Consider the following 22,761-nt stretch of genomic DNA (forward strand, 5'->3'; position numbering starts at 1 on the left):
TTGTTTGACTTGCTTTCACCGACTTGTGCTTCGGAATAAAAGCACGTCTTGAGCTATACTCAGTCTCGGATGTTTCCTTCAGCACTATGGAGGCTACTGGGCCCCTTCGCCAATAGGAAGGGCAATCAGCCCTTTCACATATACTCATTCGCATTGCATCATCTGCTAAATATTCCCCTGGCATCTGGGTGCTCATGTTCAGCGAGCAGACACCAGTGGCGAAAACATGGCAGTATATTCACGAGGTGAATGGTGGAGAGTGGGCGAAGCTCGTACTGCAGGGTCCTCGCGGCGCCACCATGCAGAATCACGGCTAGCTTTGGCTTCCCGCACGGCGAGGTTGATTCTTGGAGTGCGAGTCACCGCTGCTCTGTGTGCACGCTGCTTGGCAGCCTTGTTCGTCCTCTGTTGACGAGCCTCTGTTGGCGTACATGCCATCACGGCGCCGCCTAAGAACACGTGAACGTCTCTCTCTCCTGTACGCGTGATGTAAATCATAAAACTCGCCTTTTATTAGTATATTTTGCTACAAAACGGCCTCTAGTGAGGGACAATATTGCATTTCTCTGCTTATATGCATTCGTCATAGTATAGTGCAAGGAGCGCCATCTATTGCCGGATTGAAGAATCAACAAGCGGTGGTTACATACGATAACGGGACGCACAAGCCATGCCTTAAGGAGCTTCGCCCCTAAAAAGGGTTGCACCTATTGACTCTGGTGCCCTCCGCTTTGAGTTTATCATGTCGTCGTGCGCTCTGTGGCTTGTACGTTGCAGATTGACGCTTTTACTTGCCTTAGATGTATGTCTTGGTACTTCGGCAGCAGTGTATTCATGACTACATTGTGCTGTTTATATAAATTTCTATCGAATTCTGAGCCTGTTTTAGCAGGCGTGATTGAAGAAACAGCTGATCTCGTCATGCCAATAATGACAGAGTTTACCCGATGCTTTGTCCTGATCGTGAGATGGCACTGGGCGATAGCTCATTACATCATTAGTTTCTGCGAGCGCTCTGGGCGTCAAGGGCAAGCTCGGATTGAAGTGGGTAGTTGAGTCGGCGTGGGCGCTGCCATGTTAATTTTTGGCCACAGTTGCTGATAGAACAATTAAAAAAATATGACATGCATGCAATGAAGAATAAACATACTATTAGTTATTCATAACCAGCAGCAGATGCTAAACAAGGGAAAATGTCTCAAACTTGCCGATTGCAAGGCAATGATATCTGGAACTATGTTTTTGTGCACAAGCATATGGTTTGGTTTCACCCCGTGGCTTTGACAATGCTGAACCGTAGTGGCGAGACAGAGTATAGTTGATTGTTCATCATCACTACGCAAAGACAGCACACACTTAATGGAGTCTGATGCAAGGAACATGAGACATGGGAACTGCGTAATTAAATGTTTTTATCAATCTTTGCGTAGTGTGCGTTCTGTTTGCTTTGTGATTTAGCGTTGTAGTCTTGGGGCGTGGAAAGTCTCGCTAATTTCTTTATCACTGTTGCAGCATACACGAAGGATGGTTGTTAATGCTTTTCTTTTCATATTGGTAGGAGACTGCGCATAAATCGTTGCTGTACATTTCACTCCTGGCAGGGTTAGCCGGCCCCACTTGTGTCCATGATGACACGACAATGTCACCAGATGTCTCAATGGAAATTTTTATTTACTCTAGTTCATATAAATTGTAACGTTATGTCAATTTTATGTACAGGGGTTAATATTGCATCGTCATTTCGCAAGAGGCGAGCGTTGCTTGTTCACGATCCATCAAGCCTAGAGCCTTGCGTGTTCCCATGCATGAGGTATAGCGTGTCTCGGACTGATGGGGGCAGCATTGGCCACTGGGACTGGAGGACGTGTCTGAGCCGCAGAGCCCGTTCCAGGCAGATCCTGTTGAAAAACATAAAAAGCTTATTTCTCGTACAAAAAGCTTTTGTCATATGCCAATTTTGTACTCAAGTACAACTGTACTTTATTTATAAATTTTTACTGCATATTCAAGCAAATAGGCTTGCATTATACATACGGCATCAGAAGGTCCCAAAGATGGAAACTGCCCAGGTGACCTCTCATAATTTGTGGGTATCATCAGTGGGTAATGACCGACATATCTGCGGAACCATTTTACGTGTTGGGTTAGACCTGCTTAGTCCTTTTCCCACATCAACAGTGGAAAACGAATGGATAGTCGTGATTACAGATTACGATACACGCTACGCTATTATGCGAGCAACTGACGTCGCTGACTACTTGTTACGGGACGTTGTATTGGTTCACGGTGCCCCAACACAAGTCCTCACAGACAGTGGCCGTACATTTCTATCTCAAGTCATCGCTGACATCCTGCGTTCTTGTTCCATGCAACACACACTGACCACCGCTTACCACCCTCAAACAAATGGCCTTACGCAACGCTTTCACCGTACTCGCACAAATATGCTCGCTATGTACAAGTCGCCCGACCACTGAGACTGGGACCTTGCCTTACCCTACGCAACTTTCGCGCATAATTCGTCCCGTCACAACACAGCAGGCTTTTTGCTGTTCTACTTATTGTACGGAAGAGAGCCTACTTTACCACAGGACGGGGTCATCTCAGCTCATACCTCGTCCACCAGTGAGTATGCCCGCGACGCGATTGCGTGAGCCGATCATGCCCGTCAGCTTGCCCGCGCTCGGCTAATGGCGTCACAGACCAACCAATGCTGTCGATGCGATGCGAAACATCGAGACGTACATTTCGCTCTCGGTACCTTCGTTTTACTCTGGTCTCCTTATCGTCTGGTGGGCCTATCAGAAAAACTCTTTTGTTTCATTACGCGGGACCGTACCGTCTATTGCTTCGAGTAACACCTGTCACCTATGACATCAGCCCCATCTGTACATCATCTGCTGTGCGGTCCAGTGATATTGTACACGTCTCACGGATCAAGCTCTACAAGAATGCATCAGATGACGACCTTTAAAGCAGCAAGACGGTGCCTCCATTGCCGAGGGTCATGCTACGTGCCAATGGCATGAAAATGAAGAGGACAAAGAAGATAGACTGGCGCGAGCTAATCTGTGTCTACTCTTCAGAGTCGATCCCTTGATCGTAACAATATGAGCGTTACAGCAGCAATAACTGTGCAAACAAACGAGAAATGAACATAATGAAATATAGATTATAACCAAATCGAGAACAGTCGGATATACTTAACAACGGCATTATAAATTATCACAAAAGTGCTAGTACAAAGAAAACAAATGCAAGAGATAGTACAAAAAACTGTTTGTGAAAGGAAAAAAAAAAAACAAGAAAATGTATTTCAGACAGATGGTCTTCTGAATAATGCTGGCAGCCCTATGCACCCACTGAGTTTCTGCTAACATCATAGAACGGACAGGCATCGGACGAGTGCAGGACATGCACACACTATGCAGTTATGGCTGCATTCACTACGATGTTGACATAAGGAAGGCATGTACACTGTACACTATTGTGTCTGCAGTAGATTTACTGCGCCAACTTAACATTGAACACAGTGTATCGAGATTGGATAGAACAGCAAGGAATACACACGCTAATAACGCTATAATTGGCTGCTCAAGCAATGCGGACCCACCGGTAGAGGCTTCTCGGCGAAAAGGAAAGAGTGATCACTGTGTCCTCCTGCGACAAAGAAAAGAAAGAAAGCACATGAAACGCCATGTTTCCCCAAGTGAGATCACTAAACTGACATAACAGCTATCTACTGGCAGCTTTACAGTATGCTCAAATACATTAGTGATACATTCGGTAGCTAGGGAGCTAACACTCTCAGGCTTAAATGCATATATATATATATACCTGATGAAGTGTCAGGGGAGGACGACAGCTGCCATAGATCAATTGGTAAAGCATCGGGAGCATTATTCGGGCGTTACAGGTTTGGTGCCTGCTGGCGACCAGTTGTTTCTTCATCCACTTTCATTTCTTCACATTTACATCATCACTACTACAAATAACACTCCCCACAATTTCCTTGGCTTCATTATTCAAGTCTGTTGGTTGCGATCAATATCAGTGATTAGACACTCTGACCACTTGGCTTGCAGTTGCATCAATGAAAACTGGTAGCACAGAACCTGGCTTTATGAGTGCGACCCTTGAGAGTGGGTCGATTCCGCACATACTGTACACAAATGTCTGGGAACCAACCCGGCGAGCATATTCTCATTATAAACTTCCTCGCACACTGTTCTTTGAACAAACGGCAACTGGTAAAGCAACACTCGGCACTTGTACACAAAGTGCACCTCGTGACTACCACTGATCCCACTTTCTTTATTTGGACAAAAATTAATGCAGAACCTCACTTGTACCATTATAGATGCTAGCGATGGTCGGAGGGCAACAGACCGAAAGTCTAGCGCTCAGTTAGGAGAAACGAAACTACCGTAGACTGACCGCTTGGATGCCGTCACGCTGGAAGATGTTCCCCGCACATCCACCGAACACGATGACCTCCAGCTCGCAGCTGAGGCAGGCCGAGTGCCACAGTCGTGGGGGGAGCTGCACCTCGACGCGCACCCAGGTCAGGGCAGGAACCACAAACAACCAGCAGTCGGCTGCAACGATGAGGAGTGTATTTCGTAGGAAGGTGGCAGCTTCTCCTCAACATAATGGCTGCCCCCCCCCCCCCCCCCCCGATAGCCAAGTGCCGCCAATACTGTCAGTGTTCGTTGCAACATCATGTAGTAAGCGTTTGCTGGTGACCACCAGCAGTTCTGGGCATACCAGACTTGAACTGATGTCAGACAGGCACTTTTTATCACAACCAGAGTAAATGTAGATGAGATTTCTTGATCGTGCTTTACTATGAATGCTGCTACACAGTCGAAACTAATCAAGATGGAGCTTCACCTGGACATCAGTCAAATCACAATCTTCTTCTTGACCTTAGTAGGGCCTGATTAAGATTTAAAGTAACTGTGCAGCAGCCTCTGTTCTGAATTGAGCCTGATACAGATTGGTCCCATTTTTGACGAAAAGTTCCCATGCGACAGTGGTGTTGTTATCTGTTATCTGCCAAGACAGTCCAAATTTGAGTACTACAGTCGTTTTAAGCCTAAGAGCTCTAGAATTGACGACTGATCTTAAGCATAGAGCAATACGTTACTAATGCTTGTCGTATGCCTGTGATGAACGAAAATGATAGGCTGCATCACAATGAGGCCAGTCTGGCCTTAGACAAGAAGCTTCGCTTCTCGGTTGTCACCGTGTACCGTAGCTTGGCGTAAAGCTATCGGTGCGACACATGGTGCACCTCACCAAACCTTAGTGTGCCCAACACAAAAACCAAGCACCATTTGCAACTTGTGCAAGTGCAACTTGTGCAAGTGCTACTTCTTTGCAGCCACTAGTCCAAGACTCTTTACTTGTTATAAACAGAGCCTCTTGTGTCCTCTAATGCTTGCCTCTGCAGCACAATTCTAGCATCTTACATTCAACATCCCGTGAAACGTTTCCACAAGCACAATCACTTCTTTCCTGACCAAACGTAATGGTCGACGTGCACCAACTTACACAGTGGCTCTTCCGTCTGGCTGAACCCCCCGTAGAGGACGATGCGGAATGGGGGAAGTGCCGTGAAGCTGTGCCACGACCGACCGCGTGGCTTTTCGCCTATGGTCCTCAACCTGCAACCAATAGTAACATGTACCGGTCAGATCAATGAACTTTTTTTTTTACCAGACCCTGTCTCATTACCTTATGGACAGCCTCTGTAAGCGTTTTCCTGCATGTATAATATTTCTGTTGTCCAGTACCAGAGAAGAACCCATGATCACCTAATGTATTAGATTCGCCTATCCACGTGACGTTCCTGCTTGATACGCTCCAAACTGTCACTGTGCTAGTACAGTAGACCCTCATTAAACGGAACCTGAAGAAACCAGATAAATATGTTCCATTTAGTAGGAGTTCCATTTATTAAAAGGTGAATAATCAGAACCAGAACGGTTTTAATTTGCCAACAAAATTGTTGGGGGTTCGTCAAATGAAAAGCTACATCATACCTGAAGGCCTTCATATGGCAGCAGTAACATCAAAATAAGCATTCGTACATGTTTTAAGTATATATCCAGAAAAAAGGTGGCAGAATACAGGCTCAAAACCAATCCTGCCAGAAACACTTGTTTCATGTAAGCATTATTTCCGTTTAACAGATTTGCGTTTACTGAGAGTCTACTGTATACTGATTGGAGAATGCCTATGATCTTGTTGATGTGGACTGCCATTAGGCCATACAAAGCATCACTTGAAAAGGCTTTGGTTGTGGCAGAAGCGCGAAAAAAACACCAGACTTCTGTCAAGGACTGCTTTATGCCTTAAACTTACTACATATTAAATCATTCTGAAGCGTAGCTGCGAGCAATGCGTCCGTTTTAGTATTTAGCAGTACTTCTTCCCCAATCTTGCTGTTCCCTGTTTACTGAATACTTTTTTTCAAATTTGTGTGAAAAATATTTTACAGGTGCACTGCAGGGTATTACAGTGCATCGCGTACACACTGCAAACACGCGTAAGTTGGCTTCCCTGCTAGAATATTTTCCCATGAAACCTGTAGTTTCCGGATTGCTTTTCTCGCTCTAAGCATGCTGAGCCCTCCACATTCCACCAAAGGTGTGGCAGCAGTACAATGCCTTTCAAGAACACACGGCAGAAATACCAGACCTCATGGTACATTTATTTATAATAAACAGAGAAAGGGAAAAGCAAAAGGAAATACAGTGATTAGCGGTGAATGGAAAATATACCTGATCTGCCAGTCCGTGGCCGAGGGATTTTTTTTGTATCAGCGTCGGCACTGTTTAGTGTATTTTGCTTAAGGGGGCAGACTGGTCTTAGACATTTTTTGAATTTTCTTCAGTGATCTTGATCAAACTGCCCAGGATTATGCAGTTTTATCTACTGATTTCAAATAGTTAATTAGCTTTCCTGTAACTCATCTTGTTCCTGAGATAGCTTAAGTTTCCCCCTATTGTTTAAGGCCGCCATAGAAAAAAAGTGTTATTTAAGATATGCCAACATAGACTAATGCCTATAGAGCGAAAGTATGCAAGAGTTTTTTGTTTTTAGGCCTTTCTTGGTTATTTTACAGCAAAATGAATCATCTATTTTTTAAAGCAGTTGGAATCGTATTACAATTTTGATGAGTCTGTGCTCTAAATTCTGCTCCCATACTTGCATTCTACACACATACAGGCTTCCATTGCAAATAGAATTATTGTTGTACCTGCCCTAGCTGCATAGATGTTGAGGCCTTAAAATTGAAAAATCATAAATTTACTTTTTTGAGAAAAATGGAAAAAACTGAAAACACAGCTTCCTCAAAAAGCAACAATCATGGTGTGCATGTTTTGCAATCTTCATAAAGGTGCTCATAAATTTGTAGCAGAGCTTCTATCACAGGTGGGGGCCAATTATAAAGAAGCCTTGAAATCGGTTCCCCATTTTTTTGGCAGGTTCTGCATGTTAATAGCACCAAGAATCTGGACAGTTAGAATGGCATGACGAAAAAATTACTGCTTCTTGGTGTGTGAAAATTTGCACAGAGATAGAAAAATGCGTGCAGAAACTAAATATGTCAATCTTCAAAACTGAATTTTTTTTTGTCACTTTTTGGTCCCAAAGACCAGTCTGCCCCCTTAACAACAAAGATTTAGGTTGTTCGTTCGGTAACTCGAAGGATGCCATACTTTTTCCTCAGCGATTAGGATTGATAACAGGCTGGGTGAGGTTCTGGTGCTCACTTACGCGCCAGTCCAATGCATAGTGGCGAGGTCCAGCCGATGGATGTCGTTGAGCCTACTCTGCTGGTGACGGCCACCAAAGATGAACACCTGGCCGTCGATCCGCGCAGCCGCGTGAGCGGCTCGTGCCACTGGTGCCGTGCCCTGGAAAATTGGTCAGCGTTCTTGTCCCAAGAAAAATACTTGCTCATTCACATTAGCAGGCACATTTCCCACCCAAACTTTTACGTTTGGTGTCAGTTCGCATACAATGCTTACGCTTGAGCTTCACCTTCACTAGAATCATAGCATTGGCAGCAGCAGTGAGGCTGTCTATTGACTCTGCTACAAGATGTCAATGACCATCCTTGACAACGCCCAGAAAACCCACCGATAGAGCTAGTGAGTGAAAAAGCATGTGTTGGCAAGACTACGCAGAAGCTATATCTGACTGACGGTCACCTTTCGACAGTTTCTGCTCAACATTTTCAGGTAGTGCAAACTGTCTCATTTCAGTCAGCCCCGTTGAACTAGAAAACAGGCTACCCATAAAGCAACATCCACCGACTCCTGCTTACCAAGCCCGTGGCTTGGGGGGTCAGGGTTTTTGCTAGCAGGCAGCTCTTGGGTTTTGACCATTGATGGTGCTCTTATCACTACCGGTGTATTACCAGACACAGCTCATGCTGTGTCTGGAAGTACCAATTTGCTGGAAGTAACGCAAATTTGGCAATGTCGACACTGCCAGCTGGCAAACAGGTACATTGATGATAAACAGCGCAAAAACAGGATCGAGGGGAAGAAGCACACAGTGTGTGACATGCAGTGCCCAATGCCACTTTTATAAGTGTTTCGTTAGGTCACTGCACCATCATTTCTTTCGGCACACGGCACAAGCTGCTGAAATGTTTCTCGGTGAAAGGAAACAGCAATGAGCTCGCTTGTGTCCAAGAAGCGTTCGGAGTGCAACCCATCAGGTTAAATCGATAACACGTTCGTGCAGTGTCCCTTTAAGAATTGAGTTCAGTCACAAACCTTGTACATGGGCCAACTCCACGAGTTGGTCTGGGTGTTGAATGCCACCAGCTGGTTGGACCATCCCCTCTGTATGAAGCGGAAATTGTAAAAAAGTCAGTCAGTTTGTTATGATACCAATGGAGCAACTACCAAAAGCACTGTTCACAACACAGTAACCTTCAGTTGGGCTGGATAACGTTTGTGGAAAACCGAGACAACATATGTAACAGCCAACTCAGAAGCTTGCTAAGGTTGAGGCTTCGATTAGTTGTAATTGGCTCGTGCTTATAACAGGAAAAAGAACAACCCGAAATTTTGACAGGACACAACGGCGCGGATGTTGTGCTCTCCTCATCTTGTTCCCATCAAAATTTGACGGCGTTTTCTCTTCCTGTTATAAGCCAACCTAAAGCTACTTTTAAAATGCGACTCACAAAGCCAGGGGTGCAGCAAAAGAAAGAAGTGTGACAACATATCGCTCGGTTGCAATTGCATTTGCAACTTGTAAAACGCCAGAATGATGCAAAAATGGTTGAAGTTTGAAACAAAAAGGCCGCATTACACTTCTAGATAGAGGGAAATGCAAAACTCATGCGTACATCACGGACACTTCTGGGAACTCTCACGGCCGGATCAGGGTCACAGGCGTGCATCCAGACAGGCTGTGGCCAAAATACTATGCGACTTCAATGCTTCGTAAACTATAGAAAGCACAACGACGCTGCTGCAAGCATGCTGAGAAGCAAAATAGATGAAGAAAAAAATGTTGCCAGGCCTTCATTTTTCGCCAACATGACGTTCTCTCTTCGGCATCTGAGAGAATGCAAGGCAAGCTACATCACTCAAGACTAAGCTCAGGATGAGGGCACAGGTAGTGGCACTTGCCTCATGGAGGCATGGTAATGGGACAGTTCAATTTCCTCCAACATAAAAAATAACAAACCGATTTCAAAAGTTCCTTTCGTAAGATGCTTTATTGACAATATTAATACTTCCATTAAGCAGCCGATGGGGCCATTTAATGCACTGCGTTAATTGTTATAAGTTTCACAGGTACTGCGTGTTTCTTTTCACAGTTCAGCAAAGTACTCATTACAGAGGCACAGCTGCAAGTTATGGAAGTTAATTTAGCAAGGTGCTTTTCTAGAGATATGCACAGCTCATGAAGCGGGGACCTTATTTCTGCTTCATAATAGCGCAATTTTCAGTAGTAAGCTCTGCTGCAACACAACACTGCATTGTGATAAAACTTCTGGCGAAAAGAACCAAGGATAAAAAAAATTGCTGGAGTGAAAGTTATTGTTTAAAAGTGAAGCCGTGCCCCTACAAAAGATGGTGGCTGCAGCCACCATTTTAGTAGGGGCGTAATAAACTGTCAGCGTTCCGCAAAGGAAATGGAGCGTTCTCTTCGCATACCTGACAGGTTTAATGTGGCAACTTTTTAAATGCGAAGCAGCTTTTTAACTAGCCTGCGTAACCCTGTCCCTCTGCAACGGGGCGGTGCCAAGTAGGCCAGGCCTTCCCTCGCAGTGTGCGTGTGTGACGTAACTCTCTCCCTAGCCTGTCGCTGCGTGTCATCTCTCTCGCTTGACCCTCTCCACCCCTTGCAACACTCGAGCCCACTCCTCAAGTCGGCATTATCTTTTCACCCAGGCCACCCCTTTCCATCTGTCTGCGAGAAAAAGCCGCGGGTAGGCGTGCTGCGTGCGCTCGTGCGCTGTCGTCTAGCCCGGTTGTGGTCCCGCGGCGCCGTCAATGTGGACAGCGTGCCACTGCCTGCCCCGCAATCATGCCGATGAGCGAGACGCCGCTGGGGCATGCTTCTCGCTAGTGTGCGCGTACCTTTCCGGCCGCCGCCGCCGTTGCGAGTTAGCGAAGCTGATTTCCTTTGCGAATGGCAACGGCGCGCCTGAAACACCGACGAGGCGCGAGCCAGGGAAGCCAAACGCAAGCGTCGGCAGTGGAAGACCAGCGACACCGACGAGGCACGAGTCAAGAACGTTGATTGCATTCAAGAATTGAGACGGCACGTGGTTAACACCGAGGAGACACGAGCCGAGAAAGCCAAGCGCAAGCGTCTTCAACGCGTCCCTTCTCCAGAGTCTTTGCATTTCGAACAAGAGTTTACTCCGGTAAACGCTACACCAAGTTTCGCTTCAAACCGTTTTTCCAGCACCCTCGTCGACGCCCATTTACACTTGGTCAACGAAGTGCGCACCGCTGCTGCTTCGCATCCCGTCAGGGTTCCCTTTGGGGAGATGGTCCATAGTTTTCTTGGTTCAGCTGCTGCTGCTGTGTCTGCGTCTCAGATACTATGTCTTTGTGTTACTAGTTATCCTTAATAAGCCTTGATGTCATGGCCGATTTTATTGTAGACAAAGTCACCAATACTCTTCTCAATGTCTTACATTTGTTGGGAAGAACAACCTTTAAATTTATAAGTGACACAGCATTTGCTTATAAGATCAAAGTCACTTGATCTCTAAATAGGCACCACCAAAAAAGAACATGTTTCCGGGAGCTTTGGAGGGAAAAAGCTGGCTTCACTTTTGCTGGCAAGGCACTAAGAGAGCTTCCACTCCCGAATTTTTTTTTTTTTACTTCCTTAGAAAGAACTAGCTCTAACACAGGGAAACATACTGCCTAGGGCACATATCACTTGGCATGTCAGATTATTGTGCCGTCTTCTCCGGATTTCACATATCAATATTGAATTGTGACAGCAAAACTTTACGCGCGGGGGGTTGGGGTGGGGGGAAATGAAGTGCTCACCCAAGGTGCTTGCATGTCGTGGAGGAAGACAAAGTCTGCTGGCCGCTGCACTCCTGCACGTGGTGAGATGCCAAACCCACCGAACACGTATAGACTGCACATGTGGGAAAAAAAACGACAATGGTAGTCTTTCAAGCCTTCCCGTCTACTCTAAGAGAGGACTGAAATGCAATACAGCATTCACTAAGAGTGCATCAATTGAATAGGAGAATGAACTAATGGGGTCGTTTCTCGTTAGACACGTTTCTCGTTAGCCAACAGATAACTGAAGTGTAGTAGTTTTTCATTCAAGTATCGTCAATGTTAGATAGGGGTAAACAAAACAATGTGAACGAAGAGAACAGCTTGCTACGAATGGGAACAACCTCCAAATTATGCAAAGGTCAGCAGCTGCCAGCTTGTTAAGGATCAGGTGTTACATGATGCCGTTTGGCAAAAAGTAATGTTTCCCATTAGCGACCAAGGCCAAAAGTGGTGTTAACGGAAACCTGGCTTACCCTTAACATTGCAAGTGTAGAGCTGTTCGATTGTGAAAATAATTATACCATTTACAGATGTGATAGAGAAGAATCGCCAGGAGATGGTGTACTTATAGCCGTAGCTGATTATATAGTTTCTAGCCAAGTAGTAATAGCATCACCTTTAGAATTTGTCTGTGTTTCCCTCCATGTCAACTATCAAAATGTCATAATTTGTGGCTGTTACCGCCCTCCGAGTGCGACGCCAGTGTTTTGCGAGCAACTGCATGATGCTTTGAATGATATTGTCAAAAGGCACCCGCATACACCTGTTTTTCTTCTAGGCGATTTTAACTACCCGAAAATAAACTGGTCACTTCCTTCTTGTTCATTAAGCTCACTTTCAGCCGACAGTTTACATTTCGTGGAACTGTGCGAAGACTTTAACCTTACCCAACTCGTAACGCAGCCAACAAGAATGGGCCCCACTTCATCAAATGTTCTTGATCTGATTCTCACCACTGTACCAGACCTTGTCCATTCTATTTCATATATCCCAGGCATAAGTGACCATTGTTTTGTGCACTTCAATCTAACAGGTTCTTTAAGGCGTCGGTCAAACAATCGGAAAACAATAAGAGACTACTCACGCGGCGATTATGACTCAATCAACAGTGAACTCGAATCGAATTTTGAGAGCTTTGCTAATGGCTTTTTTGATCGCAGTGTTCAACAAAACTGGAACTTGTTCAAAATGAAAGTTGAATCTTTAATCACGCGATACATTCCCACATACGTTATCGAGGGTCGCCAACGCCCCCCTTGGTTCTCAACTGACATAAAAAAATTGCGGAATAAAAAGAAATGGTTGTTCCGTCAGGCAAAGCAGACTAATTCGTTCGCCCGTTGGCACGTGTACAAATCTGTCCTTTCCGAATACAGAGCAGCTATCAAGGAAGCCAAGCGCGTTTTTCTTAATAATACCCTTCCCTCAATTCTTGTAACCAACCCTTCTAAGTTTTGGAAAACTGTTAAACCTAGGGAAAAGAAAAACATTTCGCTTACGAACTCAGACGGGCAGCCAGTTCGCTGTGAAGAGTGTTGCATTGCATTAAATGATTTTTTTGTTACTTCTTTTTCAAGTTGTTCTGCTTCTGCGTTGCCACAAATGCCTAGTCGTGATTTTTTACCCATGTATCCTCTTACCGTTGATGCCGTTGGAGTGCAAAATTTAACTCACAAGCTTAAGTTATCCTCTTCTTGTGGCGTAGATGAAATCAACTCAAAGTTTCTAAAAAAACACTGCATTGTATTCATCAATTTACTTGTCCCTAATCTTTTCGCAATCTATTCAGACCTCCACTTTGCCGCTTGACTGGAAAGTGGGGAAGGTGGTCCCTCTGCACAAATCTGGTAACACACAGTCTCCTCTCAATTACAGACCAATTTCCCTAACCAGTGTTCCTTGTAAAATGTTAGAACATATAATTTACTCCAACCTTGTCTCATTCCTAGAATCAAACTCTTTTTTTACTCCCTACCAGCATGGATTCCGAAAAAGTTACTCATGTGAAACCCAACTTCTTTATTTTACTAATGACATAGCATCGGCTTTAGATCGTGGCTCACTTGTGCATTGCATTTTTCTTGACTTTCAAAAAGCTTTCGATAAAGTACCTCACCAATTCCTCCTCCTGAAAATTAGTGCCTTAAACATTGACCCGAACATTCTTAAATGGATTGAATGCTTTCCGACTAATCGCACTCAGTTTGTAACAACTAATGACTATAACTCACCTCTTTCTAAAGTAACATCCGGCGTACCCCAAGGTTCCGTATTAGGCCCTTTACTTTTCCTTATATATATTAATGATCTCCCCGACAGCATTAACTCCACTATAAGGCTATTTGCAGACGATTGTGTAATTTACCGCGAAATAAACAATGAATCAGATAACCAATTTCTACAGTCAGACCTTAACACTGTCTCAACCTGGTGCAATAAATGGCTTATGACTCTCAACTCTAACAAATATAAATGCATGTCAATAACCCGGCGATCTATTTCTCCCCCCTGTACCTACAGAATTAACGCAGTTCCCCTCCAGCATGTCTCTTCATATAAGTACCTCGGCGTTTACATTACCAACAATCTATCTTGGCGCACGCATGTTACCTACATCTGTAATAACGCTAACCGAACGCTAGGATACTTACGCCGCAACTTTTCTCGCGCTCCGCTGTCCCTCGAAATTCTACTATACTGATCACTAATTCGCCCAAAGCTTGAGTACGCGTCCGCTATATGGGATCCCGTGCAGCAAAATTTAATCAACGCGTTAGAATCTGTTCAGAACCGCTCAGCTCGGTTCATTTGTTCTAATTATTCCCGTACTGCTAGCATATCAGAAATGAAATCTAACCTTGACCTGCCCAATTTAACTGTCCGGAGGAAACTGGTGCGACTGCATTTTTTTCATAAGATATTTTTTCACAATCCATCAATGAAGCGAGACCTCATTTCACAACCGTCATACCACTCATCGCGCATTGATCACCAGCATAAGGTTGCCATTCCGTTTTGCCGCACCAAATTCTTTTCAGCAGCCTTCTTACCGAAAACAGCCGCCAATTGGAACCACCTTCCCTCTTCCGTTGTAACAATAACAGACCCTTTGTTATTCAAGACTGCAATTTCTCAGCAATGTTTGTAACTATACGCAGTTTTCATTATCTATTTTTGTGTTGTATGTGCTTGAATTCTTACTTATACATTTTTAGTTTATTTATGTTGCCTTCGTGATTTGCGCATCTGACACTTGTTTCTTTTTTTTTTTGTCTTTTTTTCTTGTGTGTTATAAAATGTTGTACCCACCCCCTCTGTAATGCCCTACGGGCCCTGAGGGTATTCTAATAAATAAATAAATAGCCAACACTCTCAGAGTCACAAAGGGAAATAACCCACTAACAGGACGAGTCACTGGCTGCCACCGCAGCTCTGTTGGTAGCGCGTCCCATGCGCAATGCGAAGGTTGCAAGTTCAATCTCCAGTGGTAGCAAGTTGCTCCTCTATCCGAATGCACTTTATCTCATAATAAAAGTGACATGTAGATGAAAATCGATAATAAGCACTGAGCATGACTTCATAAGGAATGCGTGAAACAGCTAAAGCCTTTTCTGTTTAAAGCAGGACAGACAGTGCCGTTCAACCAACAAAAGCTGTCGCTTAATTTTCTCTTGGTTTCACCTCATGCACACTAGAGAAGCGATGCTTGGAAGGTCAGTGCTCATCGCACCAGCACTGTGACAAGTGTCTGGATGTTATTTCTGTTGCACAGCAGTCGCTTCTCGAGCCGCATTGTGCCAACCCTTTGTATTTCGGGAACACTGTCTAAAGACGTGCACAAACAAATAACCAGAGAGTGAAGGCTGCGGCAGCACCTCACCAGTCTCGATACGTCCAGCCTGCCATCTTGTCGCAGGGGATGGGCAGGTCTCCCTGCGCGTCCACCAGCTCCCATGTGAGTGTGGTCAGGTCGAGTCTGTACAGCTGGTTCGTGTTGCGGTCGGTGAGGAAACCGCCAAACAGATACATTGCATCCCCCAGCACTTGGGCAACTGCACCCGACGTGCCCGGTGGGATGTCCCCCGCCAGGCTTCGTGGCGTCCTGCATCACGTTAAAAGAGTGCCGACACTGATTTTCAAAGCTCAATTCACTGCAAAAGAGCAGCTACTTGGGCTGGTTGGTATTGCATTTTTTAAAGAAATACACTTTCTTAGTGTGCAGGCAACGTTTCAGAAAGAAGACAAAAAGTGTGTGCTCTTTTGTATCTGCTTTCCTTCTGAAACGTTCCTTGTGCACTAAAAAAGCATATTTCTTTCAAAAATCAGTTTACTGAGCCATAGAATCTCCTGAATACAGAGATGGCTCGAAGCAGAGTGCGAAGCTCTGTAAATGCTGATAATCTTATTTTGACACTTAAAGTCGATTTTCAAAATAGCACACATTATGGCATTGACATCTTGCACCAGTGCTGCTAGTTGTAGTGACGTCAGAAATTAAAACACGCAAAAAGGCCACTTGCGCTTCGCCATCGCAGCCACAGAGCAAAGTGGCCGTGAAAACAGCACATTTCGTGCGAGTCTGTTACGAGAAGCTCACACGATGTGAGGATATCAGTGGATGCAAAAACTGAAACTAGCTTTAAAAAACTGCCAATTAGTTTTTTAGGGCACACTAAGGCGCACCAAGGTAGCATCACCATCCACACTTTCTTCTGACACATTTTCTTGCTTAGCATTTTCTAGGCACCTGAGGGCTTGACTTTTCATTGGAAGATGTGGCAGAGGTGTAAATGCCATAAATGGATCCAAAACATTCCTGAAGGCATGCATTATATGATGTAATCCTTGGAAACGCCCCTACACATCCAATACTTTTGAGTATAGGTTGTGTCGTGGCTAGTCGGAACATCTAATTGCTAAGTGGAGTAAGCAGCGCACCTAGCGAGCAGTTTAAGGAGACACTAAGGTGCAACAACAAATCGATTTAAATTGACAACTTGTACTCTGTGAACTCTAATGTCACTGATTTCACCCTCGTACATTTATTAATACTCAAGAAAATCAAGGCCATAGTTTCATTTTTAAATTTCATATCGAAATCACCACAACTTCACAGATTTCTAAGTGAATTTTCGTATTTCAGCACAACGAAATTTCCTAAACCTTGCTATATTGAGTCTATGGCTCACTAGGACAATGTACTTCATTTTTACCGAATAGGAACAATGTAGGCCCTAGTAGACGCCACCATAATCTATCATGTTCGGCATGGGAACTTCAAGGTAGCATCACCGCCCACACTTTCTTCTGGCACATTTCCTTGCTTAGCAAGCATGTTGTTGCAGCAGGCTCAGTGATTTTAGAATCGTGAAAGTGTTATTCATCAATGCAATAAAAATTGTTTTTCTCGACAGAATCCCCTTTAAAGAAGGCAGGAGATGAGATCATCACACACGAAGCATATGTAGCGAATAATTTAATGAAAACAAAAAAATTGAAAAAGGGGGCAGGCAAACAGTGCATGAGCAAGAGTGGATGCAAACACAAACCGAAACCTGTACATTTTTCTTTAAGTACGCTACCCCTACCAGCATAAGCGCTCATCATAGTGCTTGATCAAACATGTGCAGCACTCAAAATTATCTGCCCTAACCTAGGAGTGCCACCTGCCCATCTGTAAGCACAATAGACGAAGAGCTCGCACGCGCACCACACTTCTCTAGCAGCATACTGAATGTCTCTACTCTACAATTGTTTTTCTTTTTAATTTTTATCTCTACTATATGCTAAAATCACTGAGTTGTAGACTTGGCATCAAGCGCAGTCTTGCCCAACACAGCTCTGGCAGCGAGTGTAAATTAAACTTCGATGACACGACTGTTTTGGCACATAGCAAGGATGAAATTAAAAGGAATTGCACAAGCCTACAGTAACGTTGTCAAGGAAGTTTGCCACATGCATGAGCTCTCGGCCTACTGCGCTTACAGAAAGAAACCTGGAATTCCTAGCAAAATAGTGAAAAATTTTGAGTGCCAGACATGTTTGATCTTGCATTCTGGGAGGGAATTTATGCACAGTTGATGGGTTAATTGGAAAAAAATGACGGGTTCGGATGTACAATTGCTTGTCAGATGTTCGCCCACCATGCCCCCACGCTTTTTTGTGTTTAATTTTCATAATATGAATTGATAGATGTGCTGCGTATGTGAAGTTCTTGTCTCCCGTCTTCTTGGAAAGTTTGCAGTGCTGTTTATTTCACCGATACTTCTCTACGCACAAGTGAACAGGCGGCTTACCAACAATGTGAAGTGAAATGATCAGATCAAGATGGTTGTCAAGCTAAACTGTGATCTGTCGGCAACTTGGGTTACGTCATTACTGCTTGCTCCACCAGTGTGTGCCACATGTGACAAAATTAAGGGGAGTTGCAAACAGATGCTGCTTTAATAACGGTTTTCAAAATGAAGAAACGCGTTCCCCAGTTTCATAGAGCCAACGAATATGACACACACTTTTCGTTTTGCTTTGCTGAGGGGAGTTTGACACATCTTATTTAATTGATTTATGGGGTTTATTGTGCAAAAACCACTATATAATTAGGAGGCACATTATGGCGAGGCCATATTGTGTTGCCAAATTAATGGCGGCCGCCTGGGGTTTGTTCTGATCAGTTAGCTTGCTGCTAGCAAGTAAGGAGAGATGGCTGCGAATGTGAAAGGATGCCCACTGCGATGTCTCGTCACCAGACGCTCAGTGTCAGACGGCGCAGCGACGCAGCTTTATCTGATTGCGGTCGCTGCTCGCGCGTACCGATCATTTTGTCTTGCGTCACACCTTCAACGTCAACAACGTTAGCGAGGCAATACAGGCTTCGCTTTTAAAAAATGAGGACCGTTTGTCGCGCTTTCCGCATTACGCAAGCGCCATGCCGGGAAGCGAACGTCTTGTTACGGTGGCCTTGCCTCGCGCAGTTTCGTGTTCGGCGAGACAACCGTAGCCAGTTTCGCTAACGTTGTAGTCTTGCAAGTGGAAAGCGGCGTAGCCTGCGAGAATACCTTAGTGCTCTCATTGTGATCGAGGCGACAAAAGGAGCGGCTCGCGCGTCAAAGCGAATGAAAGGCGCTTGGCACGCTGCCCAGGGGACGCACATGGAAGCAGCACACACGCCGCCTCGCAGACGCGGTTTTGTTTCGCGAGGCCCGAGCCAAGAATAGCTGACGGCCCGAGATGGCCGCGTTTTCGTAACTGCTGCCTTTTTTGTTGTTCTTGCCGGCAACGTTGCAACACGCTCGATATTGCTGGTGTCACTGGCAATCCCTAACCGATACACCCACACACACCACCAACAGTCAGCGTCTACTTAGCTTTACGAAAAGTAGAACTAGTGAAAAAAAAAGAAAAAAAAACGTGCATGAGCCTGCAACAGGCATGCGAGTGCCTCATACGTCATGTTTAATGGTTACTCACACAGCTAGAAAACGTTTCTTACCATTTCTCGAGCAAGGTATCGTAAAACCAGAGCTCATTGCCAGGCAGGTATATCGTCGTTCGCTCCGTCTCCTGCAATGATATTTTTTTGAAAACACACACGGTCGCACAATGCTCACAATCGGCAGGGAAAGTCTTTTCATCACGCGCATTTGCCAAGTCGCCACAACACGCAACGTCGGTAACTGCGTCGCAAGCCGCGGATAAGCAGAAAGTTAAGGCGCGGTCACCGGTCGTTACGAGCCGAGCCACGATGCACACAATTAGGACGCTTCATGCGTTAGCCGATCGCACGCTGCACAAACACCGATGCCGACTGTCACAGAAAGCTGCGCTGCACATATTAGACTTTACCAAGGCGGTTGACGGCACACTCTAAACACGCAGTACTTTTAAAGCGGCTTGGTCTGAATCACACTTGTCTGGAGCGGTCGTGGCTTTGGACGGCGCCCACACCTGCAGCGTCGCATTACCTACAAGTTCACGCTTAAATTAAAGCACGAGGACCTACCACGTCATATGACTGCGTTTGGTATCATTACTGCGTCGATCTCTGCTCTCTTTCAAAAAAAAACGTTGGTTGACTGCACGCTCCAGACAAGACGCGATTCAGACTGGTATACGTTGTCAGCTGTGCACACATCGCTGCATCGACAAGGCGCAGCGATTGCGCGCGATGCAGCGGTATGAGAAGCGAGAAACATGCGCGCACGGCGATGTGCTATTAAGACGCACGCATCGTACATCGAAACGAATAAACACGAACCGCCTGTCGAAAGATTCGCCGGCGTCGCAAATGGTCCTCCTGCGACGAACCTACCCGGTAGCCTCCCCAGACGAGCACGCCGTTCTTGTACGCAGTGGCGACGTGTCCCGTTCGCTGCAGCGGTTTGGTCGAACTTTCCGCGTTGCTCATGATGCTCGTTTCGCGCCCGGAACGTAGAAGACGCTCGCATTTGAAGATCTCCTCAGCCTGCTTCCCAACCTCCCGCAAACTTTCGTCACTGCTTTCGTCGCTAAATAATACTTCTACTGGATCGGCTATCGTCGACTAGTGTTGGCTGCTACCTTAAACTAACTACTTTCATTTTTTCAAAACAAAAACTATACCTATAAAGATTTCAACAACACAACTTCTACCTAATGCCAATTTTTTTAATACAAGTTCCCGCTTTTTATTTTCGTGGTTATCAAGCAACACTATTTAATGTTTTGGTGAATTTGGATTTCACGTTTTTCCGGATAGCATGTTTCTGCCGCATTTTTCTTTTTCCAACAAGCATGAACATGGTTTAATGTAGTTGAGTTTCAGTTCACTTTGATTCAAATGACTTTTGTGTGGCGTGGCTATTAGCGAATGAAAACTCTATGGCCTAAGTCGCATGGTAACCGTGACAACCGCGCGGCGTTCAAAACGCCACGTGTAAAGCGAATTTGGCAAGGTGGAAATCGCCTATAGTCCGCTATAGGTTGTGTTGTGGAACAACTGCTTTCCGCCATCGGCCATACCATGCTGAATGCGCCGGTTCTCGTTCGATCACCGAAGCTAAGCTGCATTGGGCACGGTCAGTACTTAAAAGGACACCAAGTGCTGATGGCACCATCTATTTACTTTTTTTTTTGCAGAGAAGGAACAGAAGGAGGAGGGTGTTGTTTAATCTTGTGACGTCATTGGTTGCCCGTTTCACACGCGCACATGACCATACGTATAGCCAATTAAAATTTGATGCGTGTGCACATGGGTTTAAATATGGCACCCAGTGCGCGTGACATACTCTATTTATTTTTTGAATCTCTCTTTATCTATTCTTTTCTTTTTGTTCTTTTTGTTAGAGAGGAGGAAGAGGGGTGGAGGGCCTTGTTTAATATTTCGTCGCCATTCGTTCCTCCTTGCATCACGCGCACGTGGAAACTTAATCCGTGCGCACACAGGTTTAAATTTGACGCCAATGCAGTTGTGTGCGATATCTCTAATCGACAAAACACCGAAAGCGCATATGGCACCTTCTTTTTTTTTTTTTTTGAATCTCTCTTTATCTGTACTTTTTTTGTTCGGAGATAAAATAGAGGGGGGGGGGGAGTTCGAGGGCGTTGTTCAACTTTTCCACGGCATTCGTTCCTCAAGAAGGAAATAATGCATGTAGTGAATCGGAATTTGATGGCTGTGCACGTGTGCCTAAATGTGGCGCGCATGGCACTTCGATCGTGTGATATCTCTACTCGACAGATTTTATTGCCGGTTCGTGCAATAACACTAAGAACATATCCCATTTGTCGGGGTTGAACGTTCATATGACTATGAGAGACGTCATGGCGGAGGACCCTGCACGACTTGCGAGTCAGCATACGAGTGCCTTAACCACTAGACCACCGTGGCGGGTTACAATGGCATTAATGGGCATTACAATCATTCCTCCTTTATATCGGTCACTCATGTGCCGCTCATTTATAAAAGCCGACGCACCAGTCGTTTGTTAAGTTACAGAGAATGACTTACGAGCATGGCCGGTGGCGGCGGCCAGCAAGCGCACACACATCCGCGCGTAGAAGTTGGCGCACTCGTGCTTGTGCGCCCCGACGAAAGAGCAGAGCAAGCTTTTTGTCGGAGAACAACAGACGATGTAGTCACGCACCTTCGACGTTTTCCGCCGAGAGAACTTTACGCACTGCATAAGCTTGGCAAGATGAAAATCGCCCGTGATAAGTTGTGATGTGGAACAACTGTTTTCCACCATCGGCCATGCTGACACTGTTTCTGGACACGGACGCGTTCAGACGCAGCATGTCGTGTTCCGTCGGAGTGGTTGAAGTGGTCGAGTCGGGCCGCGTTTACAGAAACGTTGCAATGGAAAATGACGAGTACCGTTTGATTCTGCGTAATCTGCCCAGTGGACGTGTTGGTTGTGGACGTGTTGGAGTTCGTGTCCTGTTCTCGGCACCGTGCAATTAAACGAGAGAAGAGAAAGGAGGAATAATCACTAAAACATAATTTTACTACATTGCTATAGGAAGAAGCAAAACCACCAGGAACGTTCACGGATGATATTCGCAAGGCTAGGCATAAGCTGGAAGTTTTTGACATTGAGCGTTATAGGGGGGCTATAATTCGAGCTCGTGCTGAAAAGTTGTTGGTTGGTGAATCACAAACAAAACGGTCACTGGGTGAAGAGAAGAGATAAGCCTGCAGAAATATCATAGCGGAATGCATCACAATGGTGTCGTTTACACAGATAATAAGGGAATAGGAAACGTTTTTTCCAATTACTATCGCGATCTGTTTAAGCGATCGGAGGTTCACATAGGAATGTTTAGGAAGAAATTCTTACCTATGATGTCAAAAGTGCCCGAAAGTCTTGTTGTAGGGTTAAAACTGCCTATTTCAAACTTGGATGTTTAAAGAGCTATTGAACGGCTAAACCCAGGAAAGTCACCTGGACCATATGGGTTTAGCACAGCCTTTTACAAAACGTTTAAGTCCGAATTTTCTCCGATTTTGACTAGTCTTTTCAATGAAGCTTACAAGTATAAGATGTTGCCTCCCGGCAGCTTTCTGACGGCGCACACTATTCCAATCCCACAAACAGAGGATAAAACTAAACTCCGCTTAATTAAATCGTATCGCCCCATTAGCTTAACAGATGTAGATTGCAAGATTTTCATGAAAATATTAGCTGAGCGATTACAGGAAGGAAGAAAG

General features: G+C 45.1%; 1 protein-coding gene across 2 annotated transcripts; it reads right to left on the bottom strand.

Annotated features, from left to right (window-relative positions):
• Window positions 1-1,652: 1,652 nt before the first annotated feature.
• Window positions 1,653-20,099, bottom strand: LOC119167517 (kelch domain-containing protein 2-like). 2 transcript variants are annotated; one of them, XM_075866144.1, is made up of 10 exons: window positions 19,885-20,099; window positions 19,066-19,136; window positions 15,457-15,678; window positions 11,553-11,646; window positions 8,799-8,867; window positions 7,789-7,928; window positions 5,557-5,669; window positions 4,438-4,598; window positions 3,614-3,660; window positions 1,653-1,898 (listed from the first exon to the last, which is right to left on the bottom strand). In XM_075866144.1, exons 1-10 carry the CDS (start codon window positions 19,978-19,980, stop codon window positions 1,766-1,768), a joined length of 1,146 nt encoding a protein of 381 aa, XP_075722259.1. In that variant the 5' UTR covers window positions 19,981-20,099; the 3' UTR covers window positions 1,653-1,765. The 2 variants fall into 2 exon arrangements, with proteins under 2 accessions (XP_075722259.1, XP_075722260.1); XM_075866145.1 differs by having other exon boundaries at window positions 19,831-20,098.
• Between the last annotated feature and the right edge of the window lie 2,662 nt (window positions 20,100-22,761).

The sequence above is a fragment of the Rhipicephalus microplus genome, chromosome 6 (genome assembly GCF_043290135.1).
Source record: "Rhipicephalus microplus isolate Deutch F79 chromosome 6, USDA_Rmic, whole genome shotgun sequence".
NCBI lineage: Eukaryota > Metazoa > Arthropoda > Arachnida > Ixodida > Ixodidae > Rhipicephalus > Rhipicephalus microplus.

Bases quoted from the DNA above. Each gene is read 5' to 3' on its own strand.
- LOC119167517 (XM_075866145.1), bottom strand. From the start codon at position 19,980: ATGAGCAACGCGGAAAGTTCGACCAAACCGCTGCAGCGAACGGGACAC. The intron at 5,670-7,788 runs GTAAGTGAGCAC...TATTGGTTGCAG, and splicing joins ACTATGCATTGGACTGGCGC to GTTGAGGACCATAGGCGAAA. The intron at 3,661-4,437 runs GTCAGTCTACGG...TCTTTGTCGCAG, and splicing joins AGCGTGACGGCATCCAAGCG to GAGGACACAGTGATCACTCT.